This window comes from Poecilia formosa, unplaced genomic scaffold, assembly GCF_000485575.1.
Source record: "Poecilia formosa unplaced genomic scaffold, Poecilia_formosa-5.1.2 Scaffold12, whole genome shotgun sequence".
Lineage (NCBI taxonomy): Eukaryota > Metazoa > Chordata > Actinopteri > Cyprinodontiformes > Poeciliidae > Poecilia > Poecilia formosa.
This window is the reverse complement of record NW_006799951.1, coordinates 500528-517028: the sequence shown is the minus strand read 5'-3', so window position 1 is coordinate 517028 and position 16501 is coordinate 500528. Positions and strand designations below refer to the sequence as shown.

The following is a 16501-nucleotide window of genomic DNA, read 5'->3' as shown; positions in this document are numbered from 1 at the left end:
ACAATGACAAGGCTGCCTTTCTTCAATTAATTACTAAGACTCTTTCTCACCTATTTGATAAACTAAATTCCACTATACAAATGGGATTTCAACAGTAACACACTGTTATTGTAGGTCGACACACTAGTGCTAGCCTTGATGCTATCATTAGTATTTAAGCCTGTTTTAGCTATCAACTAATTTTAGCTTTTACATGGGTTTTGTCACACTCAACTTGCACCTACAGTAAGGTGACCAATTTACTGTAGGTTCATCATTAGTAGCATGTAGGCTACTAATCATAGTCTAAATGCAATGATTAATATTTCAACTAGCTTTAGCTTTTTAGCTAAAGCTAGCTGAAATGCTCTGCTGTGATCTTACAGTATAGGCTTGAAAGCAGTATTTTGCAGATATTTCTAATAGTCTTTGGGTGGGATTTTTGCCTTAACTGAAAGCTTCCACTCTTCTTCAATAATTTTTCAATATGCATTTTGTCAATTTCTTACATTTCTGAAAGTTTTCTGCAATTGAATTCACATTCTTCTCCAGTTCCCACAAAATGTTTACAGCATTCACTGCATTTTCACAGGAAATGCATTTTTTTTCTTCTAGTTTCAAATACTAGAAAAACTTAAGTCCGAAGAAACCCTTCTGGCAAAACAGCGATGCAATCTTTCTCGAAACACTCTTAGTAGCCTTCTAATTTTGAAATCCACTTCTAACACCAAGGACTTTTTTTTTTTTTTTTTCAAATTTATTTTACTGACGTGCTCTAAAACTGCTCTTCCATGTTGGCTTTGTTTAATGTGCCAAAGCCGTTTTACAGCTGCTATCAGTTCCACAAACCCCCGCCCGCCAACCCCACCTCACATTATTGACTGCAGTGCAGAGTCTTCCTCTACACTACTGTAACCAGCCAAGCGCAGCGGCCAGTCTTTGCAGCCAGGTGTGTTGAACAGCATTTTAAGTGAAGTCAACAAGGATTTTTTTTTAAAAGTCAAACAGTTCACTGAACAGCCACACAAGTTGGCTTCAAGATAAGAAAGATGGACAAAATATTTATTTGTATGCATTGTGCAAAATGTGAAGAATTTAACAACAAAATAGCCCACTAGTTCCTGGCACTGATGCAATCTAATACCAAGCACTTTTGTGTACAGGCATTTTGTTGCCTGAACACATTTTAACCTTTGTCCAGAATCAATTATCTAAAACTCAACACCTCACCATTATTGACTGTAGTGCAGATCCATATAAGGTCTGGAATGATCCATATTAGGTCTGGAGGATGGAAAATTACACCTTGGGTGAGACTGTTAAGATTTTAAAATTACGTCACTGCCCTCTGCTGGCAGGGAAATTCAACAGAGCACTGGTACTATCCAAGTAGCCATGGAAACACCTTGACAACTCTGTATTCAAACACTTGAATAAATAGTTTCTCATTTATCAGGATAAGTTTATCAAATCTCTAAAGCTCTTACTAGCTGACAGGTTGTCAGTTCATACTTCTAGTTACAAATCCAGGTTTTCTGTTGCTTTTTTTGCTTGCAAAGTTGTATTTATCGATGTTTCCATTTTTCTGCACACTGGTGGTAAAAGGGTTGGGATTCTGTATTTTAAAACTTTTTGTCAATTTGCAATTTAAGCTTCACTGTGGAATTTGATAAGTTTTGCAAATGCTAGGGGTGACATCCCCTGTATCTTCACAGACGCTTTTGCATATTTTGCATTAACAAACCAAACGGCACTGAGGTTTTTTTTTTGTTTTTTTTTCTTTTTTATGTATTTGCAATTTATTACTTGGCATGCCGAGTTTTACAACAAACATTAACAGGCACACAGGCACAAAAACCCCTGAAATATCAGTTGCAAACACAACACAAATATAGTAAACAATAATGTTTAACTGAGACAAATCACATATTAGATTATACATTTTTCATCATGACCCTTTACTTTGGTACTTCAGCATTTCTTGAAATCAAAAAACAAGATGATTTATGTTTAAAATTTCTTTTGACATGTAATCATGATGGCACACTTGTAATAAAAATCCTTAAAAATATATAGCAAAAGTTTAGATTTCAAAATATATATGTCATGGTAATAAACAAACTATTTGAAAATCCTGAAAATATATGGCAAAAAAAAAAAAAAAAAAAGTCTACATAGAAAACAGGTGCTGCTGTGTAAACGTAGCGTTTAGAAGCATTGGCATGGTGAGCAGGTATGTCCTTTTGGATATAATTCATACAGAGGAGGCAGGAACATGATATTCATAGAAACATCTTAATGCTGCAAATGCACCTGACTGCTCATGGTCTACTGCAGGCTATGTCTCCTCTTCAGTCATTGCCACCGCAGAGCTTAATCAGCAGCTTCCTGTAGTCTCCTGATGTGTCTCCCTGTTAATTAGAAGTATAACAAATTAATGTTGATATGCATCTTGCAAAAACATTGCTTTAAAAAAAAAAAACCAAATACAATATTTCACAATATTTCTGAATGAGGATAAGTGCTTACATGGATGTGTGTGTACAGCGATTTTCCGTAGTTCTTAACGTATTCCTGACGGATATCCAGCATGTCAATCTCCGAACGGGAGACCATAATCCGGATCAGGGTTCGGTCTTTAGTTCCAGCTCCCTACAAGAGTTCCATATTTACACATACTTAGATAAGTGTTTGGACAAAATATACATACATTTGTTTCAGTAATTCAAATTGAAAGGTGAAATTCATATTTCATTTTTAATGGTTTGATTATTAATGTTTGCTGTACCTTCATGGACTTGTAAAGTCTCTCTGCGAAGTAGCCTGGTGTATTTTTAATGCACTTCACTGCAAACAGACACATCAATTATTGGCAATAAAAAAACAAAAATGCTCAACACAGCCTACACAAAGAGAAAACCAGACTAAAACACATCACGCAAAACACAGCAAAAAATAATCACTACGGGATAACAATAAGAAAAACGGATAAAGGAAAATAAGTGGAACACTTTGGGGGGGAGGGACTATTTTTCTTTTAAAAACATGCATCTGATATGCTAATTTCTACAATGGAATATCTATCAAGACACGGCATGTCAAGTGAAATTAAATGAAACAAACCAACAGCACCAGAATGTAAACACACGAGTGCATAAAATCTAAATAAAATGTGATATCAATATTCAAAATTTAAATAGGTTACTGTACCATAAACCTTATAAATGTTTGCAAAATCAAAAAGAAAACAGATTATTAGCATTTCCCCAGCATTTTTAACATCAAAAGTAGGTCATGGGCTGTACAATATTAAAGCTGGAATAAACATAATATTTGTCCAGCCATTTTGGCAGATAAATGTTCCATCAAACATAATATGGTACACTTAAAAAAAAAACAAAAAAAAAAACGTATCTAATTTATGGAAAAATACCGACAGCTGTGGTGGCCAGAATTTGATCGTACCTACACCAGTAGTTGTTGGTATTTTGCCGTAACTTAGAGAAGTCTTTTTTTTTTACAGTGTTGTCTTCCATGATAATACAGGTGTGAAAAAGGGGGATACTGACTCCATACAGTACTGAAAAGGTGTCAGGAAAAACTCGAACCGGTGAGAATGTGTTCTTCTTACCCACTGCCAACATGCCGCTCTCCAGGTCTCCAGACATCTCTCTGCTGATGCTTTTCTCGATGTCTCTGCCACACATCTTCTGGTATTCGTAAAACACTGCGCACACAAAACGCACACAGTGAATCAGAAACACAAGCATTAAAGTGGAGATTTGAAGGGATGCAAAACAAATGACATTTTTAATGTTATTTGGGTGTTTTTGTCACCACCCAATTCTAACTAAATTACAAACTCATTTGGAACTGGGATTCTTAAGTAATGCCATCAAGAATTTAATTATGTTTTTATAAGTCAATTATAAAATATGTATTATTTCACTTTTGTTTTCTGAAGTTGTAAATTTAACCTTCCAGTGTAGTCACATTTAATAGAACCTCTACTCTAAAAGCAGAGAAATGGGCCGACAATAAATGTCCGACATCATGGAACCAAGATTGTGACGGATAAATTGCAATAACGAAATGACTCATGTATTAACAGGCTTGGCTGACTGTTACATTACTTTGTGTCAGAGGTGAGAGTTTTAATCAGCCTTGATCCGTCAAAGCATGACTCAGCCGTGCTGGGGCAGGGATGCATTTAAAAGCTGCAGAGTAGCAGCTCTCAAAGACTGCACCTCAGCCCCACTGGCTTGAGAAGAGAGCTACTGTCCCCTGTACTTTATGAATTTTAACAAAAGCATAGAATCATTTTCACAAGAAGCCTGGGCATGGGAATAATGGCTCTTGAATGTCTTTTTATGGTTTTTTTACGTTTAACCTGGATTGTGTTTAAGGGACACAACACAATATTTCTGGCAAAAGTATCAATAGCCAGCAAAGGTTTTCACATTTTGTCACATCACCACAAATTTTAATGCCATTTATTGGCGGTTTGTGTGAAACAGCAATCCAAGGTTTTGCATTCAGTTGTATTAACAAATGGGAAAAACAAAACAGTCTACCAGGTTTGCACACACCAACAGAAAAAAGAAAATAAGGAATAAAAATTATTATAGGGAAAGGGCGTGTTAACGTCACTCTGGACTTGAACTGGACCAATCTAAAACGCACATATGCTTCGATCTCAATCTGAAGTCTTTTGCAGCTTTTCACTCTTTTCTTTTAGAATTGCCCCATACTTAATTCCCATTTCCCCTCCCTGACCAGCTTTGCTAGCCCTCCTGAAGAAACGCATATCCACAGCATGTTGCCGCCTCAGTCGTATCAAAGGGACGCGTGTTTAGGGTAATAGCATTTTTGCATGGTCTTCCACTTGCTTGCTCTGTCTCCTACATGACTTGTCATGAACTCTAAACTTGTGGTTTTCTTGTAGCCAGTATTCCTTAAATAACCAATCATAATTATGCATAAAAAATATGTTCAGAGATATGAGATTAAAAGGAACTAAATGCATACAAACGCCACACTTCTCAGATTTATTTCAAAAAACAAAAACAAATCAAGTGCGCTTCTCCTTTATATCGATACATCACAGAAAATCCCAATAAAATACATTGACGTTTAAGTATGTTATGTGACAGAATAGTTCAACAAAAAGATATATTCTATTAAGTGTTGTCTTTGTACCTGTTCGGAGATGTGGTTTGCTCCTTGCACACAAAATGGCATTGAATTTGGACTCATCTGTTCCAAGTTTGTTTTCTCCAGCAGCATACAGCGCCTGCAGAATAACAAATAGCACATGTATATAGAATCATGTGCAAATGGCAATGCTGACCAATTGGAAAGGTATCAAAAGTATCAATAGCCAGCAAAGGTTTTCACATTTTGTCACATCACCACAAATTTTAATGCCCATTTTTTTGTAACCAAGAACCAAGTAGGAAGTAAATTGTAATCTGTTGGCTGTTTCATGCAGCGTACAAACAGTAATCCCCAACATGAGATCGGACTTCACCTGAGCGTCNCTAGTTTCAAATACTAGAAAAACTTAAGTCCGAAGAAACCCTTCTGGCAAAACAGCGATGCAATCTTTCTCGAAACACTCTTAGTAGCCTTCTAATTTTGAAATCCACTTCTAACACCAAGGACTTTTTTTTTTTTTTTTTCAAATTTATTTTACTGACGTGCTCTAAAACTGCTCTTCCATGTTGGCTTTGTTTAATGTGCCAAAGCCGTTTTACAGCTGCTATCAGTTCCACAAACCCCCACCCACCAACCCCACCTCACATTATTGACTGCAGTGCAGAGTCTTCCTCTACACTACTGTAACCAGCCAAGCGCAGCGGCCAGTCTTTGCAGCCAGGTGTGTTGAACAGCATTTTAAGTGAAGTCAACAAGGATTTTTTTTTTTTTTTAAAGTCAAACAGTTCACTGAACAGCCACACAAGTTGGCTTCAAGATAAGAAAGATGGACAAAATATTTATTTGTATGCATTGTGCAAAATGTGAAGAATTTAACAACAAAATAGCCCACTAGTTCCTGGCACTGATGCAATCTAATACCAAGCACTTTTGTGTACAGGCATTTTGTTGCCTGAACACATTTTAACCTTTGTCCAGAATCAATTATCTAAAACTCAACACCTCACCATTATTGACTGTAGTGCAGATCCATATAAGGTCTGGAATGATCCATATTAGGTCTGGAGGATGGAAAATTACACCTTGGGTGAGACTGTTAAGATTTTAAAATTACATCACTGCCCTCTGCTGGCAGGGAAATTCAACAGAGCACTGGTCCAAGTAGCCATGGAAACACCTTGACAACTCTGTATTCAAACACTTGAATAAATAGTTTCTCATTTATCAGGATAAGTTTATCAAATCTCTAAAGCTCTTACTAGCTGACAGGTTGTCAGTTCATACTTCTAGTTACAAATCCAGGTTTTCTGTTGCTTTTTTTGCTTGCAAAGTTGTATTTATCGATGTTTCCATTTTTCTGCACACTGGTGGTAAAAGGGTTGGGATTCTGTATTTTAAAACTTTTTGTCATTTTGCAATTTAAGCTTCACTGTGGAATTTGATAAGTTTTGCAAATGCTAGGGGTGACATCCCCTGTATCTTCACAGACGCTTTTGCATATTTTGCATTAACAAACCAAACGGCACTGAGGTTTTTTTTTTGTTTTTTTTTCTTTTTTATGTATTTGCAATTTATTACTTGGCATGCCGAGTTTTACAACAAACATTAACAGGCACACAGGCACAAAAACCCCTGAAATATCAGTTGCAAACACAACACAAATATAGTAAACAATAATGTTTAACTGGAGACAAATCACATAATAGATGATACATTTTTCATCATGACCCTTTACTTTGGTACTTCAGCATTTCTTGAAATCAAAAAACAAGATGATTTATGTTTAAAATTTCTTTTGACATGTAATCATGATGGCACACTTGTAATAAAAATCCTTAAAAATATATAGCAAAAGTTTAGATTTCAAAATATATATGTCATGGTAATAAACAAACTATTTGAAAATCCTGAAAATATATGGCAAAAAAAAAAAAAAAAAAAGTCTACATAGAAAACAGGTGCTGCTGTGTAAACGTAGCGTTTAGAAGCATTGGCATGGTGAGCAGGTATGTCATTTTGGATATAATTCATACAGAGGAGGCAGGAACATGATATTCATAGAAACATCTTAATGCTGCAAATGCACCTGACTGCTCATGGTCTACTGCAGGCTATGTCTCCTCTTCAGTCATTGCCACCGCAGAGCTTAATCAGCAGCTTCCTGTAGTCTCCTGATGTGTCTCCCTGTTAATTAGAAGTATAACAAATTAATGTTGATATGCATCTTGCAAAAACATTGCTTTAAAAAAAAAAAACCAAATACAATATTTCACAATATTTCTGAATGAGGATAAGTGCTTACATGGATGTGTGTGTACAGCGATTTTCCGTAGTTCTTAACGTATTCCTGACGGATATCCAGCATGTCAATCTCCGAACGGGAGACCATAATCCGGATCAGGGTTCGGTCTTTAGTTCCAGCTCCCTACAAGAGTTCCATATTTACACATACTTAGATAAGTGTTTGGACAAAATATACATACATTTGTTTCAGTAATTCAAATTGAAAGGTGAAATTCATATTTCATTTTTAATGGTTTGATTATTAATGTTTGCTGTACCTTCATGGACTTGTAAAGTCTCTCTGCGAAGTAGCCTGGTGTATTTTTAATGCACTTCACTGCAAACAGACACATCAATTATTGGCAATAAAAAAACAAAAATGCTCAACACAGCCTACACAAAGAGAAAACCAGACTAAAACACATCACGCAAAACACAGCAAAAAATAATCACTACGGGATAACAATAAGAAAAACGGATAAAGGAAAATAAGTGGAACACTTTGGGGGGGAGGGACTATTTTTCTTTTAAAAACATGCATCTGATATGCTAATTTCTACAATGGAATATCTATCAAGACACGGCATGTCAAGTGAAATTAAATGAAACAAACCAACAGCACCAGAATGTAAACACACGAGTGCATAAAATCTAAATAAAATGTGATATCAATATTCAAAATTTAAATAGGTTACTGTACCATAAACCTTATAAATGTTTGCAAAATCAAAAAGAAAACAGATTATTAGCATTTCCCCAGCATTTTTAACATCAAAAGTAGGTCATGGGCTGTACAATATTAAAGCTGGAATAAACATAATATTTGTCCAGCCATTTTGGCAGATAAATGTTCCATCAAACATAATATGGTACACTTAAAAAAAAAACAAAAAAAAAAACGTATCTAATTTATGGAAAAATACCGACAGCTGTGGTGGCCAGAATTTGATCGTACCTACACCAGTAGTTGTTGGTATTTTGCCGTAACTTAGAGAAGTCTTTTTTTTTTACAGTGTTGTCTTCCATGATAATACAGGTGTGAAAAAGGGGGATACTGACTCCATACAGTACTGAAAAGGTGTCAGGAAAAACTCGAACCGGTGAGAATGTGTTCTTCTTACCCACTGCCAACATGCCGCTCTCCAGGTCTCCAGACATCTCTCTGCTGATGCTTTTCTCGATGTCTCTGCCACACATCTTCTGGTATTCGTAAAACACTGCGCACACAAAACGCACACAGTGAATCAGAAACACAAGCATTAAAGTGGAGATTTGAAGGGATGCAAAACAAATGACATTTTTAATGTTATTTGGGTGTTTTTGTCACCACCCAATTCTAACTAAATTACAAACTCATTTGGAACTGGGATTCTTAAGTAATGCCATCAAGAATTTAATTATGTTTTTATAAGTCAATTATAAAATATGTATTATTTCACTTTTGTTTTCCAAGCCTGAAGTTGTAAATTTAACCTTCCAGTGTAGTCACATTTAATAGAACCTCTACTCTAAAAGCAGAGAAATGGGCCGACAATAAATGTCCGACATCATGGAACCAAGATTGTGACGGATAAATTGCAATAACGAAATGACTCATGTATTAACAGGCTTGGCTGACTGTTACATTACTTTGTGTCAGAGGTGAGAGTTTTAATCAGCCTTGATCCGTCAAAGCATGACTCAGCCGTGCTGGGGCAGGGATGCATTTAAAAGCTGCAGAGTAGCAGCTCTCAAAGACTGCACCTCAGCACCACCGGCTTAAGAGAGCTACTGTCCCCCGTACTTTATGAATTTTAACAAAAGCATAGAATCATTTTCACAAGAAGCCTGGGCATGGGAATAATGGCTCTTGAATGTCTTTTTATGGTTTTTTTACGTTTAACCTGGATTGTGTTTAAGGGACACAACACAATATTTCTGGCAAAAGTATCAATAGCCAGCAAAGGTTTTCACATTTTGTCACATCACCACAAATTTTAATGCCATTTATTGGCGGTTTGTGTGAACAGCAATCCAAGGTTTTGCATTCAGTTGTATTAACAAATGGGAAAAACAAAACAGTCTACCAGGTTTGCACACACCAACAGAAAAAAGAAAATAAGGAATAAAAATTATTATAGGGAAAGGGCGCGTTAACGTCACTCTGGACTTGAACTGGACCAATCTAAAACGCACATATGCTTCGATCTCAATCTGAAGTCTTTTGCAGCTTTTCACTCTTTTCTTTTAGAATTGCCCCATACTTAATTCCCATTTCCCCTCCCTGACCAGCTTTGCTAGCCCTCCTGAAGAAACGCATATCCACAGCATGTTGCCGCCTCAGTCGTATCAAAGGGACGCGTGTTTAGGGTAATAGCATGTTTGCATGGTCTTCCACTTGCTTGCTCTGTCTCCTACATGACTTGTCATGAACTCTAAACTTGTGGTTTTCTTGTAGCCAGTATTCCTTAAATAACCAATCATAATTATGCATAAAAAATATGTTCAGAGATATGAGATTAAAAGGAACTAAATGCATACAAACGCCACACTTCTCAGATTTATTTCAAAAAACAAAAACAAATCAAGTGCGCTTCTCCTTTATATCGATACATCACAGAAAATCCCAATAAAATACATTGACGTTTAAGTATGTTATGTGACAGAATAGTTAAAAAAAAAGATATATTCTATTAAGTGTTGTCTTTGTACCTGTTCGGAGATGTGGTTTGCTCCTTGCACACAAAATGGCATTGAATTTGGACTCATCTGTTCCAAGTTTGTTTTCTCCAGCAGCATACAGCGCCTGCAGAATAACAAATAGCACATGTATATAGAATCATGTGCAAATGGCAATGCTGACCAATTGGAAAGGTATCAAAAGTATCAATAGCCAGCAAAGGTTTTCACATTTTGTCACATCACCACAAATTTTAATGCCCATTTTTTTGTAACCAAGAACCAAGTAGGAAGTAAATTGTAATCTGTTGGCTGTTTCATGCAGCGTACAAACAGTAATCCCCAACATGAGATCGGACTTCACCTGAGCGTCCTGTTGAGCCAGATTGACATCAATATTCTCCCTTTCATCTCGATTACCCTGCAAGATACAAAACGACAATACACTCATTAGATTTGACACGGTTAGGGCAAAAGAGCAGCTGCAAAGTTACACAAGACATTTCACAACACGGCTGTACCTGAGCCAGAGAGATCAGGAGACGACGGAAGTGGCCTGAGGTATCGCTTTTAATGGCATCTTCCAGGGATTTCTTATTGTCTGGAAAAAAAAAATAAGACAATGAATACAATCAACCTGTAGCTATAGCAACAGGTAGCTACAGCTACCTATACCTGTTGCTATAGGTAGCTGTAGCTACCTATAGCAACAGGTAGCTACAGCTACCTGTTGCTATAGCTACCAGATTAGGAATTAGAATTAGATTAGAAATCTGTTGTTCCTGACAGATTAATATTTTTCCACCAAGACTGGAATATTTTGATGTTTCAATCATCTTTCAGCATTTAATCATTCACTTTTCCCCACATAAATTCACAGATATCAACTATTGTGCTTTTACATATTGAATTGTATTATTATAAAGCTGCATATTCATAGTCCTGATGTCTCTTACTTTCTTTGTAAATCCTGTTTATTTCTTTGATTTCAGCATTGGAGCGCGAGGACAAGATCTCTATCATGCAGGCTTCGTCGGTTCCAGCTCCCTGTGAGGAAGAACAGAGCAACAAATATAACTCTTTTTTTTTTTTCTTCCAGAACAGTTTCCAGTATTTGAGGATAAATGAACTCAGTGGAATCATCATATCTCTTTCTGAGCACTTGCCTTCATGGCACTGTGGAGTTCAGAGGCGTCAAACTCAGCTGGGCTTTTCAGCATGGCCATGACCAGGTTCCTGAAGTCTCCAGAAAGCTCTGAATGCAGATCTTTAATCAGGTCCTGGAAGTGGAAAAGAATTTGAAACGACTCACAGCCATCGTGAGCTGGAAGCTCAGTGGTCAACTCGACCGTAAGGATATTGGATCTCCCTTCCATTTTACTGCTGGCACCAGCAGCAGATGTCTGCCTGTTGCTCATTTCAAAGGAATGGACTTGAGGCCATGTCTGTTACTATGTTTGTAAATGGTGTCAGCTATTTTTGAAGGAGGCTATTCTAGAAAGCAGCCCTATAATAATAATAATAACCACAAACAGAAACGTTACCTTCCCGTAGGACGTTTTGTAGGCTTTGAGTAAAGGTACCCGCTGCTTATTGGAGCGACTGCCCAGTAGGTCGATTATGGCCTGCTCGTCAGTTCCTGTGCAGACAAGTCGGAAATGTAATGTTACGTTCAAATCAGACAGAAAAACGTGACAGACAGGTTTTATTTAATGTTTCTGTTCAGTGTGATTGGTTCATCAGCCCAGAAAACTCACCAAAGCCCTTCATAGCTTTCCTAAGGACCTCCACATCTTTCAGCGGATCAGCTCCTGGGAAGTCTTTGATTGTTCCCCTGAATACTCGCTAATGTAAAAGTACAGAAATCAAGATTTTTTTTTTGTATGTAAAAATGTTTGCATGCGACAAAAAAAAATCAATTTCTTCTACTTTTGTTTTGCATCCCTTACATTGCTGGATGGAGCGACCGGCATGGCTCCTCCTCCTCCTCCATAGGCTGGCACTGATGGATTTGGTGACGGGGCTCCTCCAAAGCCAGGCATGGGTGGGTTGGGTGACGGTGCTTGGGGGTAGCCGGGCATCGTCTGTCCAGGCTGTCCGGGATACCCCATCCCAGCATACTGTTGTTGGGGCATGGTGCCTCCTGGCTGTGGGTACAGGCCACATGACTGTAGGTTAGGATAGAGGGCACCGCTTCCACCCACATGGGGGGCAGGTGGGTACCCTCCCAGTGCAGGCGGGTACCCCCCAGGTACTTGGGGGAGCATGGATGAGTTTGGAGTAAACGCCCCCATCCCAGCAGGGAACTGGTTGGCCTGTGAAAGATTGGCATTTAAATGAATGTTATAATTATTCTTGGTTTATTTACTGCAGAGAATGCGTAGCAGGTCACACCTTGTTTGCATCAGTAACACATATCTGTGTCTTAAATTATGGATTAATGCCACAGACAAGAAACTTAAGTTATTGTTTCTCTTGTTTTTTGTTTTTTTTGTTGTTGTTGTTATTGTTGTGGTATTAATTGATACGAGTTTCACGCATCCAAAGTGTGATCACGCTAATTAAATGCACCTTTTGCAGAAAATGAGAACCAAAACAGACATAGCAATGATGAAAACAATGTAGGAAAGAGAAAAGAAGCATCAGATTAAAGGGAAAATATGCATGAATGAGACTTTAGCACATGACTGATTTTCATGCAGTAGAACAAGAGGAAAGGTGGCAAAGAAAACTGCAATGCTGAGAACTTTAGGGAGTATGCCTCTGGAGGGAAAAAATCTTACCGTTAAATGTAAGAGCATCAGTTTCCACTACAGGCTGTGCAACTCAGCCTAACTGAAATACTTAACGCAATAACCTGAATACAGTGCATTACAAGTTTATTTTAACAAATGTTAACTAACACTTGAGGGCTAAACTCACCATGCCTGCATTGTATCCAGGGTTGGGATAGCTGCCAGGAGCAGTGGAGGGATATCCACCAGAGGGGCCGCCTCCCCACGTGCCTGCAGCAAAAAGTAAACATGCAAATGTATTGTGGAGCAAAGTGCCCAATAAAGTTGACGGACATCCTCCTCAGCGGATTTACAGCCGTTCTGTTTGTTTAATATCTTGATGTAAGAGTGCTGGACAGAGAATGGGAGCAGTATGTGAACTGTGGACAGCAGGATTTACCTCTCTTAGCAACAGCAGAGATGTTTGCTTTTGACCCTTTGTTAGCCAGATTAACAAAGGGCCCCGTCTCATGACTGCTGTTGCCAGTAAACACAACTTGGCTAACAAATTCTACCTGAAAGGTCCCAAAACTTGAGCACGGAGTATTCTAGAAAATACACTTACTTCCTTTATTTATTATCCCTTTGCAATCAACAAAGTATTTTTGCATTAGAATTTCTAAAGGCATGGATAATACAATCTAATTTCCTTGCATGTACACTGCCAGAGTTTTAAATTACTTTAATCTTTTAAGTTAAAAGACTTAATTGGCATTTCAATTAACCCATGTGTTGTGGCTTGGTTATTTTATACATAGCTTTTTTTTTTAAAAAAAAAGGATGCCCTATGAGTAGACAGATAGGGAAAATGAAACACTCCCAACAGGCTATAACAGAATTTAACTTCTATCACAAATATCCAATACTTTACAACAAGGATAAAGTATTTTTGAGCTGTTCTTATAATTGTAAGATGATTTTTAACCCAATTATGCAACCTTGTAATTCTGAAGTCAACCAACTAAAACAAAAATGTAGTTTTATTTTCTTAAAATGTTTGCTTACCTGTGGGTAATGGTGCTGGGTAGCCTCCAGCCTGAGGAGGATAGGAACCGGGCTGCGGAGGATAGGCACCGGGCTGCGGAGGGTAGCCTCCTGCTTGGGGGGGGTAACCTCCTGCTTGAGGGGGGTAACCTCCTGCTTGAGGGGGGTAACCTCCTGCTTGAGGGGGGTAACCTCCTGCTTGAGGGGGGTAAGCCCCAGGCTGAGGTGGGTAACCAGCTGGTTGTTGTGGAGGGTAAAACCCAGGCTGCGGTGGGTATGTGCCAGCCGGAGAGGGGTATCCTGGGTAGCTCATTGCTTTAAACACAGAAATGCAAAGCTAATGAAATACGGTGCCTTGCAAAGCGTGAAAACATTTCACATTTGTGACATTCAAACTTTGTGTTTTAATGTGGGGGGATTTTATGTGAACATAATGTAGAGCATTATAGTCAAGTTACAGTTTTCATTTATTTTGCAATTAAGTTTAAAGAGTGGCACGCATTTGTATTTAATCCTTTACGTCAGTACTTTGTAACAACCACCTTTCTCTCCAATCACATCTGAAAGTCTTGGAAAATGTCTCTACTGGCTTTGCACATTTAGGTGAAAAAGAAACTTCCATCCCAGTCATAAGTCTTTTGCAACCTGACCAGCTTCCTCTACTCTGATGAAGAAAGCCACCCTGACAGCATGATGCTGCCACCATGATGCTGCCACCATCATGTTTTACATTGGAGATGGTGTTATCAAGGGAGAAGTGCAGTGCTAGCTTTCTGCCGCACAGCATTTTGAATATAGGCCATAAAGTTTTATTTCAGTCTCATTTAACAAGAACATCTTGCACATGCATGGCCAACTTTGGAAATTCTTAATTCTCTTGGTTTGTTCCCAGATTATAGGTCTTCTTGCTAGATGATGGGTTGAGCTGTGCTCTGCTAGATGTTCAAGAAATTGTTTTCTAACCTCATCCCCAATATTACTTTAAACCTTTCCATAAATTTTATCTTGACCAGTCTACTATGTGCCTTAGTCTTCATGATGATGTTTGTTCACCAATTTTGTCTTCAGAGAACAGCTATGTTTATTACGGAGATTAAATGACATGGAGGTTGGACTTCATTTACTCACTCTGTTCTGAAGGCAATTTTATGCCCAGTTTAGCCTAGTGGTGTGCCGATTGATCGGTAACCGATCATAATTAGCCAATTTCCATGATTGGTGATTGCCGATGACTGTCTTTTGTTGCTGATCATAAACTGGTTTACCAGGAAGTATCAGTGATTGAAGAACACTTATTGTTATGTAGCATTCAAGCCATTTTAAATACAATGAGGTAGTAACAGGTAACTGGAAATATCTTTGTTCCCAATTCGTTTTATTTAGAGAGTAAGTAATATGTACTATGGATGCACAGGTGGAAGAGTTTGACTCTTTATATGCTGGCAGCTGGAGTGAAAATATTTGAGTAAAGAGGAAAGAGAAAGTTTCCTTTTAGTTGCATTTGGTAAGAGAAGTCTGTGCTCCACTGGACTAAATTGTTCCATGGTAAAACTGACCTCATTGTATACAGCCCTCAGCTTTGCATTCCCAGTAAAAAAAAAAAAAAAGTTTGAATATTCCCATAAAGCAAATAAGATATCCAGTTAAATAGACACACTTAAACCAAATGACATGAAGCTGATAGTCTCTACTGTTCCTCTAGGGCTTTCTAGGATAGTAACTTTGGAAGTTTATTTATAGCTTCTACAAATATTAAATTACTCTCCAAACTCGAGTTGGTGGTTTTCAAGTTAAACAGCTAGTAGTCACTGTAAAAATAAATAAATAAATAAAAGTTTGATAAAAAGAGTACAGGTATTCAGTTTCCAGCCACAATCTCTTCAAGTTCTAACAGATCTAATTTATCCTGCAAGTTGTCAATAGAACAAGCCTCGGGCCTTTCCAAACCTTCTACTGTGGCGGAAACAAGCTAGCAGATTCACTTTAATCTACCTAGCATCTTCGGCTACATAGCCTTGTTCTAAGTATCTATTTAAATTTGCCAACTATAAAACAAAGAACCGCTGTAGTCTTAGCACGAAAGTGGTGGCGCATAAAGCTGAAGCTATGGCAACTACGTGGCTTAGCTAAAGGAAGTAACACAGGCTAACTAACAACTTCAAGAACGCAGGAGTAGTAACACTCCGCAGATAGTCGGCACACAAACAGATTTACTCTCCATAAAGCGTAATACAGAGTACCATCAGTTCTGATATTACATTTGAATTAACTTAGCAAGTACTTACTTTGCGCCCGCTTCTCTTCTCTTCCTGGAGTGCGAAGATCTACTAGGGTGAAGTAGTGTGTCAAATCTTAATGGGTGGGACTCAAATTTTCCATATAGGGGAGCCGCCCATCCCTGTAATGACGTAGCTTTGACAGCAACTAACAACAGTTTATTACGTGACACCAAGCTGCAATGACATCGAGGAAACATCATGTCATACTCTGTTGTTGCATAAGGTTTTACAATATGCGTAAAAAAAACTGAAAATGCGTTTTTTACGCATTTTCTGTTCGGCCTCAAGTTTTCATTGATCTCATAAAATGCTGTAATATGAAACTGTTTTTAAAAGTAATTCTTTAACTTTTAAAAACAGTTAAAGAATTACTTTAACTGTTTAAAT

At 37.8% G+C, this 16501-nt stretch overlaps 2 protein-coding genes across 4 annotated transcripts; both read right to left on the bottom strand.

Annotated features, from left to right (window-relative positions):
• Window positions 1-1748: 1748 nt before the first annotated feature.
• Window positions 1749-5305, bottom strand: LOC103133631 (annexin A11-like; the record flags this gene model as incomplete). Its single annotated transcript, XM_007545463.2, has 5 exons — window positions 1749-2390; window positions 2509-2631; window positions 2768-2826; window positions 3611-3706; window positions 5179-5305. Coding segments are annotated over 5 exons (465 nt in total), but the record flags the coding sequence as incomplete, so codon positions are not given.
• Window positions 5306-6677: 1372 nt separating this feature from the next.
• LOC103133499 (annexin A4-like) lies at window positions 6678-16230 on the bottom strand. 3 transcript variants are annotated; one of them, XM_007545254.2, is made up of 15 exons: window positions 16121-16229; window positions 13857-14150; window positions 13000-13082; window positions 12027-12392; window positions 11835-11922; window positions 11622-11716; window positions 11244-11357; window positions 11034-11124; window positions 10599-10678; window positions 10442-10498; window positions 10111-10204; window positions 8541-8636; window positions 7698-7756; window positions 7439-7561; window positions 6678-7320 (listed from the first exon to the last, which is right to left on the bottom strand). In XM_007545254.2, exons 2-15 carry the CDS (start codon window positions 14146-14148, stop codon window positions 7261-7263), a joined length of 1698 nt encoding a protein of 565 aa, XP_007545316.1. In that variant the 5' UTR covers window positions 14149-14150; window positions 16121-16229; the 3' UTR covers window positions 6678-7260. The 3 variants fall into 3 exon arrangements, with proteins under 3 accessions (XP_007545316.1, XP_007545317.1, XP_016523270.1); XM_007545255.2 differs by having other exon boundaries at window positions 6680-7320; window positions 12027-12224; XM_016667784.1 differs by lacking the exon at window positions 6678-7320 and adding an exon at window positions 8120-8126 and having other exon boundaries at window positions 7469-7561; window positions 16121-16230.
• Window positions 16231-16501: the final 271 nt, after the last annotated feature.

Bases quoted from the DNA above. Each gene is read 5' to 3' on its own strand.
- LOC103133499 (XM_007545254.2), bottom strand. From the start codon at position 14,148: ATGAGCTACCCAGGATACCCCTCTCCGGCTGGCACATACCCACCGCAG. The intron at 12,393-12,999 runs GTGAGTTTAGCC...AATCTTTCACAG, and splicing joins CTGGATACAATGCAGGCATG to GCCAACCAGTTCCCTGCTGG. The intron at 10,205-10,441 runs GTGAAGTCCGAT...GTTATTCTGCAG, and splicing joins TGGCTCAACAGGACGCTCAG to GCGCTGTATGCTGCTGGAGA.